General features: G+C 30.6%; 1 protein-coding gene across 1 annotated transcript; it reads right to left on the bottom strand.

Annotated features, from left to right (window-relative positions):
- Nucleotides 1-477: 477 nt before the first annotated feature.
- On the bottom strand, nucleotides 478-5,599 carry LOC114179398 (probable alpha,alpha-trehalose-phosphate synthase [UDP-forming] 10). The gene is made up of 4 exons (XM_028065726.1): nucleotides 5,419-5,599; nucleotides 1,626-3,656; nucleotides 1,238-1,511; nucleotides 478-1,148 (listed from the first exon to the last, which is right to left on the bottom strand). The coding sequence occupies exons 2-4, from the start codon at nucleotides 3,611-3,613 to the stop codon at nucleotides 834-836; spliced, it is 2,577 nt and encodes an 858-aa protein (XP_027921527.1). The 5' UTR covers nucleotides 3,614-3,656; nucleotides 5,419-5,599; the 3' UTR covers nucleotides 478-833.
- Nucleotides 5,600-19,752: the final 14,153 nt, after the last annotated feature.

Here is a 19,752-nt window from a genome sequence, read left to right as displayed (position 1 = left end):
TCACATAGGTTAATTGCATTATTATATTAATTTTTTCTTTAATTAACACATTTATCTTTTCTTTAATTAACCTTTATGTGATGGTATAAATTCTTAAGGTATACCAAACTTTTGTATCCTACCATTACCCAGAGATATTTCTAAGTTGAGAACTATAAAATTGAATATCTGAAACACGATAAACTTAATCACAATAGATTTTCCTCTGAGCTTTAGAAAATCTTTACATGGTCGAAAGAATTCATATTAACACTTCATTGAACTGCTTCACGATTAAACTTGCATGCCCATAAATATCCGTTCAAGAAATCGGACGCACTGCTTTAAACAGTATTATTACTTGAAAATTGGTAAAAATCAAACTTTTGTCGTTAAAGTATATCAAAAGATCAAAAGAGTTTGTTAAGATAGTGATGGTATCAGTTATTGCATTCACTTTTCAGAAAAAATGGATTACCCTACCCACCGAGTTAAAGAGATCTCAAACCAGAAAAGTATTATGTATTGCAACAAAGGTATTGTAACTATACAAGTTTCGGTGCCCCATTGTCCATGATGACAGCCATAAGATCTAACATTCTAAGCACGACTAAATCTCTCGATGGCACCAGAAAATATAACAGTCGATGTTACCATGTACAAGAGAAGAATTGCAGTATCAAACAAAAGCCTTCCACATGCCACGCATACCGGTTCAGGAGCCCTAAAAAGAATTAGATCCGGACAACACGGTCGCACCATTTGTCTGTCAGGTTAAGATTAATAACCAAAAATTTCATTGATTCACAATCCTCGCAAGAGTAGCACAATGAACCAATAATGCTGTCTGTAACTCAAATTGTGCTCTCAAAGGAGACCTGAAAGTGAGCAAGATGCCTGGGTTTTGGATTGGATGAAGCAGCAAGGCTTTGAAGCAACTTCACCACATCACTAGTATCATCAAGAAAATACTTGGCCTTGCTAGGCTTCCTACCTACAGTACAGGCAAAGATCTCTGGAGCTGATGGCAGTGATACCGTCCTCAAAATGGTCTCAAACATGTCCTCGTCAGACCTATCATCCCCTATGCACAGTACAAAATCTGGTGGATTACCGCCGTTCACCATGGTCTGAATAACCTCTTCAGCTACCCAACCCTTGCTTATTCCCTGCAGAGAGCAAAGAAATTTTTTTATTTTGTCCACTCCAGCCTGAGTTTCAAGATTAAGGAATACAGGGGAAAGAGTTTGAAAAATACCTGTGGCTTAACTTCAACAATATGCTGGCCTCTCGTAACAACTGCTGGTTCATTAGCAAGCACACTTTCCAAGTGACTCAACAACTCTTTGGCTTGGCAAGAACCAAAATCAGGGTCTGCATCTTGATGATGCCACACCAAAGCACTTTCCTTAATTTCAATATTAGAACCATCAGTTGCTTCTGTATACAATTGCATGACAGGTTCCACTATCTTTTTCCAATCCAGGTCTGCAGACAAGTGACTTGATTCCCATTCTGAATCTTTGTTCCACCTGCAACCATAAAAGAAGAGGGAAAAACATGTTAAGCTCTTTTGAGGGAAAGGACAGGGTGGCAGATAGCGAGATATAAAGTTGCCCAATCATCCCAACATTAAAATGACATACCGTAAAAAGTATCCATGTTCTGCTGCAAGTCCCAGCATTTGGCATGAAGTAAACCATTCACTCAGTGAATCCCTTCCCCTCCCACTGACAATGAACACTATATTCTTGGGATCATTACAGAGAGCATTTAAGACGGAGATGACTTCAGGGCTGGGGACTTTACTTATGGAAGATTGTGATACAACAGTACCATCATAATCAAGAAAGATGGCCCTTCTATTGGTTCTCTTGTATGCTGAAACAACATGGTCAATCGTCAACTTCCTAAAACCATGAGAGAGAGAAACAACTCTGAACCCCAAGCCCAAACCAAATCCCCAGCATCTTTTGGTGTAATGATCTTTGCAGGCTCTCTCCAGATCCTGCATAAAGCTATGTGCCCAATATGCCACATCATGAGAACTGACATACCTATAGTGCTTCTCATGGCGCAACTGCTTCTCTGAATCACTCATAGTAACGGCAGCATACATAGCATCGGCCACGGCATCTATGTCCCAGGGATTGACCCTTATTGCTCCACTAAGAGAAGGTGAACAACCAATGAACTCAGACACAACAAGCATGCTTGTCCGAGGAGAATCACTTTTTCTACCCAAGGATTCATCCAGTCGTGCAGTTCCCTGTCTACAGACTATGTATTTGTATGGAACTAAGTTCATACCATCCCTTACAGCATTGACAATGCAACATTCTGCTACAGCATAATATGCACTCTTCTCAAAGCGAGGAACATGTCGGTCAATGAGAATGACTGGCTGATAATTATTTTTGCTATATGTATCATTAATCCTCCTGGCAATTAAATATGTTTCATTCTTTGCTTCTTGAACATCCTTCCCTAAGCCCCTTGCAGGATTTACAATTTGAACTAGGACAACTTTGCCCTGCAAATCTGAATTCTGCTGCAGCAGATGTTCAACGGCTAGAAGTTTCAGACTAATGCCCTTAAAAATATCCATGTCATCAACACCAAGAATTACTTTCTTACCCTTAAACTCTTCCTGAACCTCTTTCAGTTTAGAAGATGTAGAAGAAAGATTTAATACAGATTCAAGTCTACCCATGTGAATGCCTACAGGTAAAATTTTAATAAAAATAGTGCGACCAAAGTAATCAAGCCCTATATGTCCTCGCTTAGATTCATAGTCCAGACCTAGCATTCTACTGCAGCAAGAAAGAAAGTGGCGAGCATAATCAAATGTATGAAAGCCAATCAAATCAGAGTTCAACAATCCCCGCAAAATTTCATCCCTAACAGGTAAAGTTCGGTATATTTCAGAAGAAGGGAAAGGACTATGCAGAAAGAATCCAAGCTTCACCCGATTATATCGCTTCCTCAAGAAAGTAGGCAAAACCATTAAGTGATAGTCATGAACCCAAACAAAATCATCATCAGGATTAATTACTTCCATGACCTTGTCTGCAAATATTTTGTTTGCAGAAACATAGGCCTGCCAAAGTATTCTGTCAAAGCGATCACCATGATCTGGGCATATGGGTAACATATAATGAAAGAGAGGCCAAAGTTGCTGCTTACAGAAGCCAAGGTAGAACTTCTTCTGGAGATCATGGGGAAGGAAAGTAGGTACACAATTAAATTCATCCAGCAATCTCTGAGCAACTGCATCCTGCTCACAGAGATCTATTTCGACCTTGAGAGAACCCACGTAGATTACTTCAGTATCAGAAGAAAAACCATCTTTTAATTGTAATAAAATTGAATCCTCATCCCAACTAAAAACCCATTTAGCAGTTTCTATATCTCTTTTAGCCTGCAATGGCAACATGTTTGCCACAATGATTTTCCGCTCCCTACACCCAGAAGAGCTAACATCTGAATCACCATCATTACAACCATAACCATCCAGATCAGAAATAATTCCAGGAACCGTCATAACCCTTGGAAGAGCTCTTGGAGTGTGAGGAATATCAAGCCAGTCCCCATTCGCCAAGCCTAACAGATTAGCATAAGATCTTGAAGCCATATATGGGACAAGGGGTACCTTTCTACAATTCTTTCTATCAGTTCTGCCATAAACAATAATAAATATGAATATCAAGCAAGATTCCAAATAACTATCCTACAAATAATATTACAATGGCCTCTAAGTAAATTAAATGAAAAAGGCTGCATTCATATGGTGTCAACAACACTAGACATCTGATGAGAATCTCTTTCAAATTCCTTTCAGGAACATTTACTAGCTTGGTTATAACGTAGTTGCCAGCACAAATTACTTCATTAATAGCTTTTAATGAAAGCTTTATTCATCAAGGTGGTTTAAAAAGTGAACTGCTGAACAAGAACCCGAGGATGTTACAAGTCAGCTAGGAATGCTAATTCTATGACACATGGATTTATCTGGAGAAAGCAGTTAGGCTAATGTGAATTGAGATGTTCATCATTGTTGTCAAAACAAATTTACTGTAATCAACATCAGCAAACTCTTGATAGCATTTATTTTTCCCCAGGCTTCAAAAATAGTATAGAAAGAAAAAACAGCAAAAAAGTAATTATACTTGTGAATCAGGCACAATAAGGCCAAAATGAAAAGTGAAATGAATCCCTTATAATAACACACAAGATGATATAATTATTCCAGAAGATACACATCCTCACTATGCTATTCTCCCATCTTGGTACAAGACAAACAGTACCACATGCAGAAGGAGAGAGCAGAGATTGCGCATTTAATACTAACGCTACAGAAGAAACATAATGCATTGTACATCAAAAAAGTTTCCAGATATACCAAAAAAATTTCAATTCAGTTTGAGAAAAATCTCTTTTGATTTAACTGTACATCCCAAATCATGAGGCGCCATATCAGAAAAAGCAGATGGATTCCCTGTAAAAATGATAATGTCATTTTGTCTTATCTATAGGTACACACCCAAATACAAACAGATTATATTCCGCACAGATTACAGATAATGCTATACTCGTGCACTAACTAATCTTTATGGAATTGATTCCACAGTTCAAAATACAAAAAACTAGTCTAAATCCAACTTCATGCATCATTATCCAAGTTCACAATATTTGTGAAACACTGAAACACAATCCCTTGATTTCAAGTGATCAAATATGATAACCCCCACATCAAAATAATACCAAATGGTCTCAAAACTTCAACCAAAATATATTGGTGGACTATATCCTATCAGTTTCCTCTTGAAGAAGTTCTTGGAAGCCTCGTCTAGCCGAAGTGTCAAACAAAATCCATTTAAAGGAAAATCAATTGGTTTTGATTAATCTCTTGAGAAAAAATTTCCATTTCCAACACCAAAAATTGAAATAAATAAATAAGTGAATAAATAACAGCAAACAAAGCACCAAAGAAAAGAAGGAGCATGAAATTAAAAAAAAAAATTCAAAACATAATTTTTAATTTAAAAAACTTGTTACAGACGAGAATAAATTCCATCAAAGACCCATTTGGACTCAACGTTAAATCCCAACAAGATAACGAAAAACCCAAAGATAACAGAACTCCCAGACTCATAATCAAATTCAAGCTAGAGTCACATTTTCAAACATCCCGTCAATGACGCGTTTCACAATTCCCTTAGAAACACCAAACTCAAACAAACCAAAACAAAAACGCAGACGAGCATTCAAAACATTGAACGATCGGGCTCCTTCGGTTCCCCATCAAACCACAACTGCAAGCACTTCAGAAAACCAGGACCAAGAAAATCAATTCAAAAAACAGGGATCAGACCAAATCCTTAACAACAAACAGCATAACCTCCAGTGGTCACACGAGTCGCAAACTCCGACTCTCACCTTTCCTGCTACAGAGAGGAGAGGAGATTCCGGCAAAACGATGAGAGAGAAATCCAAAAGTACACTCTGGAGAGAGAAGTTCGGTTTCGGTTTTGGAGAAGGAAGAACAAACGCGAACGGCAACTACTAGATTTTTCTTTTCTTTTCTTTTTTTCTCTTTTATTTATATCTCTGAGTTGTTGTTGCGGTAGAACAAGGCACTGGATTATAATTTTTTTTTTAAATTATTTAATTAATTTGTGTCTGCTTGACAAGTTGGATAGAATATAAATATAGATGGATAGAGACTCATGTGTCCATTAACAACAACCTTCACTGCAGTTCCCTTTTCTAACCATGGTTCACTTTTCCCCATTTTTTATTCATTTTCACTTTCTCCCCTTTCACCATTATACCCTTCTCTTCTGTTAACTCTCTCTTGCACTACCCAGTTTTTCTTTTATCAACTTTTTAAAAATTAAAGACCATGCTAACTTAAATTATGCTTTATCTTTATTTTTTTATTGTTGCCTTTTTGTGAGTATTTTAATTTATCCCTTTTTATACAGCCATGTGGGTATTTGGTTTAAAATATTAGATATTTAATGGGGAAGTGGGAATCCTTTATCCACATCCTTATCATTAAGTGTGGTTGAATATCTTATTCTAAGTTTTCAAGTACAGTACAGTTCATTTTACCAAAACCAAACACCTACTCCTCTCTCTCTCTCTCATCTAAAAATTTAAACATTTCACAATTCAGACCCTCTTTCTTTCTTAATTTATTAATATCCAATTATGGTCAAATTCATACATCTTGCAAACCCCTTTTTCAAATTCATTAATTAATGGGGTTTTTTTTAACACGTTACCGTCCTTTTGTCAACCAGGTCCTTTTTATCTGGAGAAAAAAAAAAACCAGTAATTTAAAAAATATATATATTCTTTATCTCACACATCATAAATGACCTTTCATAATTCCGATTCTTGAAGACACAAAAAGGCTCATGTTGTGTCCCGAATTTTAACAACCTTTGGGTGATAGGTGTTGCCCTTTCTATTTTATTTCGGATAAACAATCTTTTCTCTCAAATCATAATCATGGTGGCAAGCAAGTACTACTTAATTAATTAATCCTGAATCTATTATTTGTTTTCTCTAAACGCAAATACATTTGATGTAAGTGGATCTGGCTTTGTTTGTGCATATGGATAATGTATGGTCAATTCTGTGGGTGTAGAGGATAAGAAAATGATGAACCCTAGTAAGAAGCAAGATTTTTTGGTTCATGAATGTGAGTGAGAAAGGGTATAATTGGAAGTGAAATGAATGGTAGTGGTGTTGTTGGAGAAAATGAGAATTGGAAGGGGAAAGATATGGGGGTGGTGGGAAGTAAGTGGCAGCTAAAGGTGAAAAGAAAAGAAAAGAAAGAAGAGGATAAGGTACGCGTTTGGATCTGTTGCAATTGCGTTTGCAAAGCTCGAAATCGAAGAAGCTCTTGCAACGAGGAATCAACACGCAAAAGAAGAAAAGAGCGTGCCTAGCTGACTCAGCTCCACGTACTTCCCACACTCCGTTCAAATCCACCACAACTATACTAATAAATGAACATATAATAATAATAATAATAATAATAATAATATCATAAATAATGCTTATAAGAAAAATTCAATCTGTTTACTTAACAAGATTAAATCAAAATCTTAATTTGAGAAGATCTCATCCGATTTTAATCATACAAATTTATTCCTTCAAAAGTTACTTCATAATCTTCTAGGTTGACATTTGATGGTGATGATATAAATTTAAATTTATACGCTTTTGTATGATATTTACTATTTTTGTATGATATTTATTATTTATTATTTTGATGAAAGTTCTCTTTACACAGTGATTGTTAAAAAATATTTTATGTCTATTTTACGTTTTTACTATGAGAAATTAAATTATATTTTATATGCTTTGATTTTTTTTATTGACTTATCAAAATATTATATTTATATGCATGTACATTCTTGATCTTTATTAACACTTTATCTTATAAACACGCTGATTTATAAACTTTAGGAAAATTTTAACTATTAGAGTACTTTATTTTTTCAAAAAAAAAAAACAATAAGTTAATGGAAGTGAAAAAAAAAAAGTTTAGATGCACGTAGTTAACTAATTAATTAATAATAATTGTTTGATCAAGCACATCCCCTAATACTTCAATATTTGAACAAAACTACTAACACATTAGTTTAGTTTCACCTTCTTTTTTTCATAATTACCATTAAATTACAAGATTATATATATTCTATCTGTTTATGTAAGGATTGTACAACCATTCTTATGTTCAACTAATTAGTTTTATTAAATGATAGATACATACATAACCCTCACTTGTAAGAGTATTCTAGTATCAAATGATTGGTGTATACACATAAAAATCAATTTGTTCATGTCTTTATTTATGAAAAATGTCTTCCATTACTTTTTTCTTATTAGATATTTTCAAAATAACATTCGACACATACCACATATTTGTTGAATAACAAACTGTGCACAATATTAGTTAATAATGGACACGTTTGTAATAAATAACAGGTTGTAAAAAATATTTGTTTGTCAAATGAACAACAGATTCTAAAATATATATATATATATATATATATATATATATATATATATATATATATATATATATATATATATATATATATATACTTGGTAAAGCAATAGAAAAATTATACATACACCTCACCTATATCCAATACCTAATAAAAGATATAGTTTATTGATGTTGAGTAGGATAAATTAAAAAGTTGAGTATACATATATCATTACACACAAAATAATAAAGCAATAGAGTTCACTTTTTATCAAGAATACACAAAAATTAATTGTTAAGAAATTAAACTACAGCTTTATCCTTCTGCACTAAAAAAATCATTAAGAATTAAGCTACTGATTGTCCCTTTAGAAAAAACATTTGAATAAATTTTAATATAATTTTACAATAATCAAAATTAATATAATATTATTTTAAAATTCTTTTTTAATACAAACTATTTTATTAACAATTATTTATATACAAAAATGATTTATATACAAAAATAAATTTGAGTAGATGATATTGAATATGAATTATTCATTTAAAATATTTAAGTTTATTTTTATTTTATTATAAAAGTATATGTACAGATTGTTATTAATAACACTGTTGTACTATTTAGTTAAATGTTATGAATAGAAGTAGTTTGTTTAATTAATCATTTATATAAAAGGACATGATCAACTTGTCATTCCAGCTATATAAATAACTTGACAAATAAACTTAATCTTATATTAATTTGTGTATATTTATTTGTTTATTTAATTTTTTAATTTACTTTTTTTTTTCTTTAAAAGAAAAACTAGTTTACATCTCAATTATCTAGAAACTAAATTTTGATCGGTTTTCGGTGTGAAAAAGACAAAATAGAGATCAGAAATTGGATTTCTGAAAACAAAATTTTGGTCCTATAGTGAACAGTGTCATCTTGCTAAATATTCTATACAGAGGGCTCTCTGATAAATCCTTGTGGCAGTGTGGGTGGTGGCTGGCAAAATTTTCACTTTTCTCTTGTAATTTTATTGCCTCTAGTCCTCACCTGCAAAAAGCATTTTCATAATTGTACCATAATGATAAGAAGTTGATGGACTACCATGCCTGGTAGGGGACCATAGAGCAAACAGAAAAAAATATATTAAAACAAAAGGTTTAAGATAATAGTTAGTTTTCAAAAAGGTTCATGTGTAACACTATTTCACTTTAACTAAGCCACCTACTTATTGGTTTGCCAGTTAATTAATTTTAATTTTAAGATAAAAATATTCAATAAAATCATTTCAGCATTGAGGAAATCTTATTAGAAATAATCTCAGTCAGTATTAACGCTAATAAAAATTATAATTAATTATATCCACATTCAGGAAATCTTATAAGAAATAATATCATTTTAGGTTAAAAAAATTAATTTATCTTTTTTATTATTTATGAAACAATCAATAATATATTATAATTAAAATTTATTTGTAATACGAGAGCTACTTTAGAGCTGCTGAGTAGTCACAGAAGGAATCTACCCCCATCTAACTAAGGATTATTTGTTGGAAAAAAAATCAAAATACATTTTTAATTTTCAATACAATATTTTTCATTTTGTAATTGTAGAAAATATGTGATAATTAAATTATTCTATAAAATTATATTGAATTTTATAATACATAGATTAATATAGCTTTATAAATATATATATATATATATATATATATATATTTGACAGTTTTAAAATTTATTTATGAAAAATCTAAAATATATAGTTTTTATTATTAATTTATATACACTAATAATCTAAATTTTATATCTTTGTTAACAAAATATGTATCATGATGACAACCTAACCTTATGAACACATACATGTATTGTTAAAAAAAATTATTTAAACTCAAAGTTTGATATGGTAAAAAAGGAGAGCATGAGCAAGCACGTGATGAAGGCGATGGATAAACCGAATAGAAAATGTGGATCCCACCTTATCCGATCGCCGCGTCTCGCGGAATTGATGGTTATTGGAGAAATTTTACATCTTTTTGTTCGCCTTCCAACCAATCGCTTCCCTGCACGTGGTGGTTTCAACTCAAATCCTATTGTTTATGTGCGCGTGGCTTCAACGTAATTCCAAACCCTGTGTAATGGAATGTTCCGAACGTATCTTTCACGCCATTGTAAAATTCTCTTTTTGTTTTTCTTCCTAACGAATTTTCTAATTCTAACCTTCTCTTCTTTATCACCTTTCTTTTAACTTCTTCAAATGAATGATAGTATGATATATAATTTATAAGTTATGGATTAATTAATCAGCACTGATATATAAATTTTATCCCTCGTTTTAGCTGACTTCTTTTTGTAAGAAATAGTTTCTAATTATAGAAAAAGAAATTTTCTACTGTTATCTTACAATATTGATAGAATATTATCAGTTTCTTTCTCATTATTGTACTAAATCTTGTTTCCATTTATTGTAAACTGGTATAATAAAAATATACACAACCAAAAAATGATCTAATTAACATATAATCTTCAAATATATTAATATATTACACAATAAGTTTGTAAAAAAAAATATGTAAAAACAGCTTGTATGTCTTAGTTAATGAAAGTTTGAAGAGGAAATTTTACCTCTTTCTTTTATTTTTATACTCTATTGGAGTTATTTTTAGTTTTAAGTTTTCAAATATCTAGAAATTTAAAAAGTTTTTATTTTTAAATTATTTGCTATTTCTTAAAAATAATTATAGTTATTTTATATTATATTATATTTTATATATATATATATATATATATATATTAAACATTTTTGAAGAGCTGGTGAATTTACTTATCTCACATGGTTCGCTAAAAAGAAATAAAATTACAAATACTCATTTTAACTTTTATTTCTAAAACGAATATTGAATAGTTTTCGGAAAAAGTATCTTACCTTATTTCTCATCAAGGTTTGCCGGCCACATTTTTAGTAGTAACTGAACACATTGTTTGTTAGAAAAGTTGTTATGAATAATGTAAGGCTAAAATCGAGTTTTTATTAAGTTAATAATTTATTTACTTATTAATTATGAGTAGGGATAATGTGTTTATGAAACTATGAGTTGTAAGTAGTTTATGATGGTGACGGATTTTATCATCTTAAATTTTTATCTAAAAAAAACAGTATCCTTATTTTTACTTTTAAATGTGGGCAGGTATCAAATTTTTGTTTCCAATTCCTCCAGAGATAATAGTATATGTTCATACTTGTACTCACTTACTTACTATTTTAATATCAATTAATTAAATTTTATAAAATAATAAAAGATTACGGTAAAAAAAATATAATATTATCTAATATTCAATATTAAAAATAGTGTATTCTTGTTTCTTCATTATCTATTTAAAAAAGAAATTATAATTGTATATATTTCAAATTAATATATCAAATAAAATTTTATGATCTAAAATATTTATTAAATTTGCGAATGTTAATGTTACCTAGTTGATAAAATTTAAAAATATTTTATAAAAAATATAAAAAGAAAATAAATATTTATATTAAAATTTTTAAAAGTTTGCTTACTTCAATTTTTTAAATTATAATGAAATCATTTTTTGTACACTAATAAAAATTATAATACTTCACTTGACACAAAGAACATAGATTAAAATAATAATAAGTGAAAAAAAATTAACATACATATTTCATCTTTTGAACTTCAATATATGTTGGATGGTGATAAAAATATTTATGACAATTACATTAAATTATTATGTCAAAATAGTATTCTACATGATAAAAATAAATAAAAAATAAAAATACTAAAAAATGATCAAATGAAAATAATTTGATAGATTATTGAATGAAATCCCACAAAGGAAAAACCAATGTATAGTTAAGGTATGATAAGATTAAAAAAACCTTATAGATCTAAGAAACTTTCCAAATATCAACATAGTCGAACACTTGAGAAATAATAAAATTGTTTTAGTGAAACAAAAAAGTTATTTAAATGAAACATATAAATTAATAATAATAGAATAAAGAAAATAATTTTTTTATACAATAAATAAAAGTATTTAAAAAGAGTAGAAATATTTGTGATATTAAACACTTAAATTGAGAATATCAAAACATTCTCATGTGAAAAGAAAATATACAATAAATAAAAGTATTAAAAAAGAGTAGAAATATTCAAATGTGAGAAATAAAAAATACTTAATTGACATACATGATTTGAACATAATTGCATAAAGGTTGTAATAAGGGGAAGAAAAATATTATGGAGATGCGAATAAATTTCATGACAAACAAAACAATTAAAAAAATAAAAAATAAAAAGTATGTAGTGTAAAAAATAGGAAGTGTGTAGTGTGTATGCATGTGTGTGTGTGTGTGTGGCTGTGTGCGAGGTTACTTAATAGGCCATGAGTATTTTAATAATTTAAACGAGGATGAGGATTGTGACATCTCATTTAATTGTATAAAACTATTAAATAAAACATTTAAAATTTGATGAAATGAAACATATGCTTATAAGCATATATAAAATATTAATACAGTTATCCAAAATAATAATTATAATAATATAAAATACACATACCACTATGGATAACTAAGAGTTTTCAAAAAAAGAAACAACACCTATACACCAACAACTAGGAGTCAAAACATTACTCAACATCATAACACTCTCCACTATGGGTGTATCCTCGTCTGCCCACCTGTAGTGATCATTGCAAAAGAGTAAATCAAAACACAAGCAACACAAACATATAACAAGGTAAGCTAGTGATAAAAAGGAAAATTCTAGAATAATTAAATCATGTTAATTTCCCACAACAATTAGGTATAATAGATAAGCAAGTATATATATATATATATATATATATATATATATATATATATATATATATATATATATGTTGGTTCTCAAGTGAGTATTCACCAAAGTTCCACATTGAGTAATGTGAAAATAAGAGAGCAACAGAAAAGTATTATAAAAGTAAAATGTTGGTTTTGGAGTTGTCACCACAACTCAATAGGTCTCTTAGATATATGGGGGGCTTGAGTAGTTGGGTGTCATTGGAAAGTTTACAATTTTTGCTAGAAAAATTGCACTACGAAAGGTTTGCAATTTTGGTCCACAAAAAAATTGTATTATGAAGGGTTTGCAATTTTCGTCCGTAAAAAATTGTAAGAAGGTTTGCAATTTTTGCCTGAAAAATTGCACTTGGGTGATAATACTTCTTGTTGAGTGTTTGTGGATGTAGGCTTTGAGGTGTCGAACCACGTTAAATTTTTATATTTTTCTACTCTTATTTGTGAGTGTACTTCTGTTTGAAGAGAAGATTATTTTTAGTGTGTGATTTCCCAACAGTGGTATCAAAGCTAAGGTTCTGACCAAGGGTTTCTAATCAAGGGAGGGAGAGGAGCAGTTTGGCATACTGACCAAAATCAAAGTCCTTTGAAGAGAGTGGAGTTCATGTGTGGCGAGATGCTCCTAGATCTACGGAGGTGGTTTCAAATGGTGCTCGTGTGGCCTAATGAGTGATGTACGATGGAGATAGTCCTTTGAAAAGAGTGGAGTTCATGTGTGGCGAGATGCTCCCAGATCTACGGAGGAGGTTTCAAATGGTGCTCGTGTAGCCTAATGAGTGATGTACGATAGAGATCTAATATGTGTGAGTCGTGGTTTGCAACATGTGCGTGGATGAAGTGCTCTACAACTTACAAATCTGCTCTGGTTGTTGCATCTAGTGGACTGCGATGTTTGGTAACGTTGGATCTGCATGGTGAGGGTGGAGCTCGAGATCTCCAATGGTGGTGTTTTGCATGGCTCACACGATGCTTCGTCAATAGTGGGTGTTGCGTCGTTGTGTTGTGGCAGAGTCGTTGCTTGACCAAGGTGGCGTTATAATGGATTTCCCTTGAGTATCAGTGAATTGTTAATGACAATGATGTGAAAGTTGTCGACGAGTCTGATGTGAAAGTTGTCGACGAGTCTGATGTGAAAGTTGTCGACGAGTCTGATGTGCAAGGCGGTGAGGGTCGATGATGGGTAAAGATTGTCATTGTCAGTGAGTCCGTGCAGATCACCAGTGACAAGAGTGGTTCAAGCAGACATGTTGGATCACTAATAGCAAGAGTGGTTTAAGCATATATATTGGTGGTGTGTCAAATGTTTGTTCCACAACATATGAGACTTTTGATGAAGGGAGGATATGTTGGTTCTCAAGTGAGTATTCACCAAAGTCCCACATTGAGTAATGTGAAGAAGAGAGCAACAGAAAAATATTATAAAAGTAAAGTATTGGTTTTGGAGTTGTCACCACAACTCAATAGGTCTCTTGGGTATATAGGGAACTTGGGTAGTTGTGTGTCATTGGAAAGTTTGCAATTTTTTCTAGAAAAATTGCACTATGAAGGGTTTGCAATTTTTGCAATTTTGGTCCACAAAAAAATTGCACTATGAAGGGTTTACAATTTTGGTCCACAAAAAATTGCATTATGAAGGATTTGTAATTTTGGTCCATAAAAAATTGTAAGAAGGTTTGCAATTTTTGCTTGAAAAATTGCACTTGGGTGATAATACTTCTTGTTGAGTGTTTGTGGATGTAGGCTTTAAGGTGCCGAACCACGTTAAATTTCCTGTGTGTTTTTATTTATATTTTTTTGCTCTTATTTGTGGGTGTGCTTCCGCTTAAAGAGAAGATTATTTTTAGTGCGTGATTTTCCTACCATATATATATATATATATATATATATATATATATATATATATATATATATATAGAGAGAGAGAGAGAGAGAGAGAGAGAGAGAGAGAGAGATAGATAGACACACACAAAAAATAGTTGACACTAAACTCAATTATCTGGATACATGATTTTGACATCAAACTTAATAAAGGTGTGCACCTATTATTGGTTCTTAAACTCTACAAGTCTAGACTCAAGGAACTACCACTCAACCACATATAATATGAAAATTTGCAAGAAAAATTTCATGTAATATGAAAATTTCTAGTAGTAAATTCTTCACCATGTCACTATTTTTTTCTATATGGATTGGGCCTCCATTCTTCTAATGTAATATTTCATTTTTTTAATATGTACTTTTGAAAAACATATATATTTTTTTTATTTCAATATTTGTTTTTTTTTATTTAGACACATCTATAGTAGAAAACCTAAAATACATATTTTTAATTTTTTAACATTTTTATAAAAATAAATAATAAATTTATTTTATCACAAAAAATATATAATTTTATTCTCATTTCTCTCGTATTATTTTTTTATATTTTTAATTTATCTAATTTTTAAAAACCTTTAAATTAAATTTTACTTTTAACACCATTTCTCAATTTGGAGATGGAGACACTCAATAGATGAATTTGAGAAGATAGAAAAAATTTTGATGTTGTTTATCGTAAAGGACGAAGAGGTGAAAGTGAAAATATCTAAGTAGAAAATTTTTTAAAGTCTGTGAATGATTTAATAGATAGAAAAAAATATTTATTAAAATGTAAGATTATAATTTTAACCTTATGATCAAAATTAATATAAAATAAAATCAATTAAAATTAATTTAAAATAAAAATTGGATAATTGGTTTTTAAATAAAAAATTAATAGGAATTATTATTATTATTATTATTATTAATGAAAGGACGATCAAAGAATGATCGTTTTCCTAAATAATGCAGTCACAATCCACGTAAATCTTGTCATTATAGAGAGATGCTAGAGAGTCTATCTCAAATTCATTCTTACAAATCTTAGCAAATCTTTTAATGCAAACAGGAGGATCACTCCTTCGTCCATCCTTGCCAACAATAATTTTCCGAAAACAAACGATTCATATTAATGAAACAAACTTTGAATCTAAAATAAATAAAATCTTAGTATTATTGAAGTAGACATTGGTGTAAAGACAAAGTTGGATGTTTAAGCAAGAAAAGTATTCTAATGTCTAACTATAATCAATTAAATTTTGTTGGAGAAAAGATCAACAAATTCCGATGTAATTTTGATTAAGTGCTTACAATAAAGTGTTAAATTATGAATCTATCTTAATTTTAGTGCTATACAAAATGTTTCATCTAATTATTAAGTGTATTAAAAATAGATAAGTTACATTTGTAGTAATATCAATATTAGATATGTATAAGTTATAAAAAGAAAAAATATGCACAAAGAGACGTTTGACAAAAACAACTAAAATCTAATTTTCATATTAATCAATTGGAAACTTGTTCAATATATAGAGTATAATATCTATATCTATATATATATATATATATATAAGGAAAAAAATAAAATCTAATATATCATCATAATGTATGAATATTTGATAATAATATAACAGAACAAAATATATGATATTTTCATCAATAGAATTAAAATCACGATATACATGATATCTCTAACACTCTCTCTCAAGATGAGCATGAAATTTATGAAGGCCTAACTTGAAAGTAACTGTTTGGAGAGCTTGAGAAAGTCGAGAACGAGAATGCCAAGAACTTGAAAAAACCGAGAACTTTGAGAAAAATCGAGAACTTTGAGATTTTTTTATTGTTATCAACAAGAAAGAAATATCAATAACAAGTGGATCGTTTTCTCCAAGACAAAAAAATAAAGAGTGAGGAGAAGCAAAACTCACCATGAATGAAACAACGAAGAGAAGGTAATGGCGGAAGATGTTTTGGCTCTGAAAAACCATATTAGATACGTATAAGCTACAAGAAGGAAAAATATGCACAAGAGGTGCTTGATTAAAAACAACTAAAATATAGTTTTCATATTAATGTATTGGAAACTTGTCAAATATACAGAGTACAATATCCCATAATATTAGGAAAAAAATAAAACTTAATATATCATCATAATACATGAATATTTGATAATAATACAAGAGAATAAAATATGCGATATTTCTATTAATAAAATTAAAATCAGGAGATATACAATGTTTTTAACTATCCATACAATTTTTATTAATGAATATACCGGCTCTTTACACTTGTAATTACTGAGAACTTAGCATACACGAAAATGTACATCAATTTATAAGTAATAAGGAATCCAAAGTGAACTTAGGCGACTTTAAACCCAGTTAATTATGCATATTATGCTCTCAATCATCACCTTCTTTTCTCTCTATATAAATTGGGGAAGGGTTAATTATGTTTTTAGTCCCTCAAGTATTATGCGATTTTGTTTTTAGTCCCCCAACTAACGTTTGCTCCAATTTGGTCCCTCATGTTTTGAAACGATTGGAAATAGTCCTCCTTTTTGGACGCCGTTAGATTTATTTGACACCTGGCAAACGGACTGCCACGTATGGATCCTGTTTTATGCGATGTAAGTGGACTGTGTTTCTGCACGTGCTGATTAATTAAAGAGAAGCTTTACATCCAAATAAAAGAGGGGTTGGGAAATTTAGAAACCCTAAAATTGAAATTTGTGAATTGGGGCTTCGAGATAGTGAGCAATTGCTGCACATTGTCACTGGGTAGGCAGAGTTTGGCATAGGTATTGCGTTCTTGAGTGATGAAGAGTGGTAGCAAAGGGTTTCCATGTACGCCGCGAAATACAGGTTCGAAAATGTCACAAAGTTGTGCGTCATCTTCAGAAATGTCCTCCAAAGTCTATGGGTGTGGGGAAAGATTGTTGCTCCTAAAGGCATCTACTGTGAAAAACAAAGGGAGATTATTTTGGAGATGTCGAAATTGGGCTGTAAGTTTCAAATCCCGTGACTTATTGGATGTTGCTTTTGTATTTGTGGTAATGGTTTCATCTTTTTCTTTCGCAGACCAATTCACATTGTAATTACTTTGAATGGGTTGACGACGAGGAATCTGATTTTCAAGGGAAAGAAAAAGAGAGTGAAGCCAGTGGTGGAAAAAGAGTTGATGGTGGGAAAAAAGGTGAAGAAGATGAAGTTTCTTTGAAGATGGAGAAAATTATGCTTGATTTGATGAAGAAAAATGAGAAGTTGAAGGTGAAATTGCAACAAGAGAAAAAAATTGGGACATTCCTGTTTTTTTTATTTGTGATATCGTGGGTCTCAACAATTGTAATGGTGTTCATGTTGTTGTTCAAAGTTAATTGCAATGCTTGAGATTACTATAGTTTGAGATTACTGTAGTGGGTAGTTTTTTGTAGTTGTGATTATGATATTATTGGAATTGTAATGGAATTTCAAACTTTTGGTTACTGTTATGTCTTAGTATTTGCAATGAAAATGGAACTTGTAGCTGTCATTATTATGCGTTTACTGTCATCATCAATTTCAGATTCTGAAATATTTCCTTAATACCACATTCAGGGAATTGAAATATTTTGTTAATCGAGAACTTTGAGATTTTTTTATTGTTATCAACAAGAAAGAAATATCAATAACAAGTGGATCGTTTTCTCCAAGACAAAAAAATAAAGAGTGAGGAGAAGCAAAACTCACCATGAATGAAACAACGAAGAGAAGGTAATGGCGGAAGATGTTTTGGCTCTGAAAAACCATATTAGATACGTATAAGCTACAAGAAGGAAAAATATGCACAAGAGGTGCTTGATTAAAAACAACTAAAATATAGTTTTCATATTAATGTATTGGAAACTTGTCAAATATACAGAGTACAATATCCCATAATATTAGGAAAAAAATAAAACTTAATATATCATCATAATACATGAATATTTGATAATAATACAAGAGAATAAAATATGCGATATTTCTATTAATAAAATTAAAATCAGGAGATATACAATGTTTTTAACTATCCATACAATTTTTATTAATGAATATACCGGCTCTTTACACTTGTAATTACTGAGAACTTAGCATACACGAAAATGTACATCAATTTATAAGTAATAAGGAATCCAAAGTGAACTTAGACGACTTTAAACCCAGTTAATTATGCATATTATGCTCTCAATCATCACCTTCTTTTCTCTCTATATAAATTGGGGAATGTACGTAGCCCGCAAAATATAACAATATCATCCATAACAAGAATATTTTTATAATTATGCTATTCATATGAACAGTTCTTAATAGTTTTATTCTAAGAATTTTTTAACGGAGGAAACTTAAAATTAAGCACAAACAACAACCTGTTGGTACAATACTAAATATTCGTCTATTAATAATAAGTTGATAGGAAAGTTGAATTTTGAAGATATCACGCCAAATTCAAAATTATTAGATAACAAATATTATTAAATAGGATGTACACTAAAACTAGTTATCAAACACTTCGACAGTAAAAGTTAATAACTTAAAACAAGTTTGATGATCTTTTAATATAAAATAAATGTATGAATTGTTAATCACGTAATGAAAGAAAAATCGAAGTTCATATTATTTTTTGAGATTTTGTTAAACTCGTGTGAATGAAAAGAAGAAAAATATGAAAATCTTTGTCCCATTGACTTTGATTTTGGAAAGAAAGTGAATAATATGTTGTAAAATATTAGAAATGTGAAAGGGACAGGTAGAGGATATGTGAAATGTGATGAGTGGTTCCATTATTTTGTCCACTTGAGACCATTCATATTGGCAATTAAATGAATGTGGCAAAGTGGGAATTAGATATGGCCGCCACACCAAATCTTTTCTACTTTCCTACCTTTCTGTTTATAGCCTTCTTATTATTATGGCTAAGATACCTGAAAACGACTTCACCCTTAATTATTATATCTATCTATCTATCTATCCCTTTACCCTTTTACCTTCCTTTACTCTATTCTATTATGCATTCATTCCAAATAACCAATAACCAACCA

The sequence above is a fragment of the Vigna unguiculata genome, chromosome 3, assembly GCF_004118075.2.
Source record: "Vigna unguiculata cultivar IT97K-499-35 chromosome 3, ASM411807v1, whole genome shotgun sequence".
NCBI classification, from domain to species: domain Eukaryota; kingdom Viridiplantae; phylum Streptophyta; class Magnoliopsida; order Fabales; family Fabaceae; genus Vigna; species Vigna unguiculata.
The sequence above is the reverse complement of the archived record's forward strand: the minus strand, read 5'-3'. Positions and strand labels throughout refer to the sequence as shown.

Bases quoted from the DNA above. Each gene is read 5' to 3' on its own strand.
- LOC114179398 (XM_028065726.1), bottom strand. From the start codon at position 3,613: ATGGCTTCAAGATCTTATGCTAATCTGTTAGGCTTGGCGAATGGGGAC. The intron at 1,512-1,625 runs GTATGTCATTTT...TTATGGTTGCAG, and splicing joins GAACATGGATACTTTTTACG to GTGGAACAAAGATTCAGAAT. The intron at 1,149-1,237 runs GTATTTTTCAAA...TGCTCTCTGCAG, and splicing joins TTGTTGAAGTTAAGCCACAG to GGAATAAGCAAGGGTTGGGT.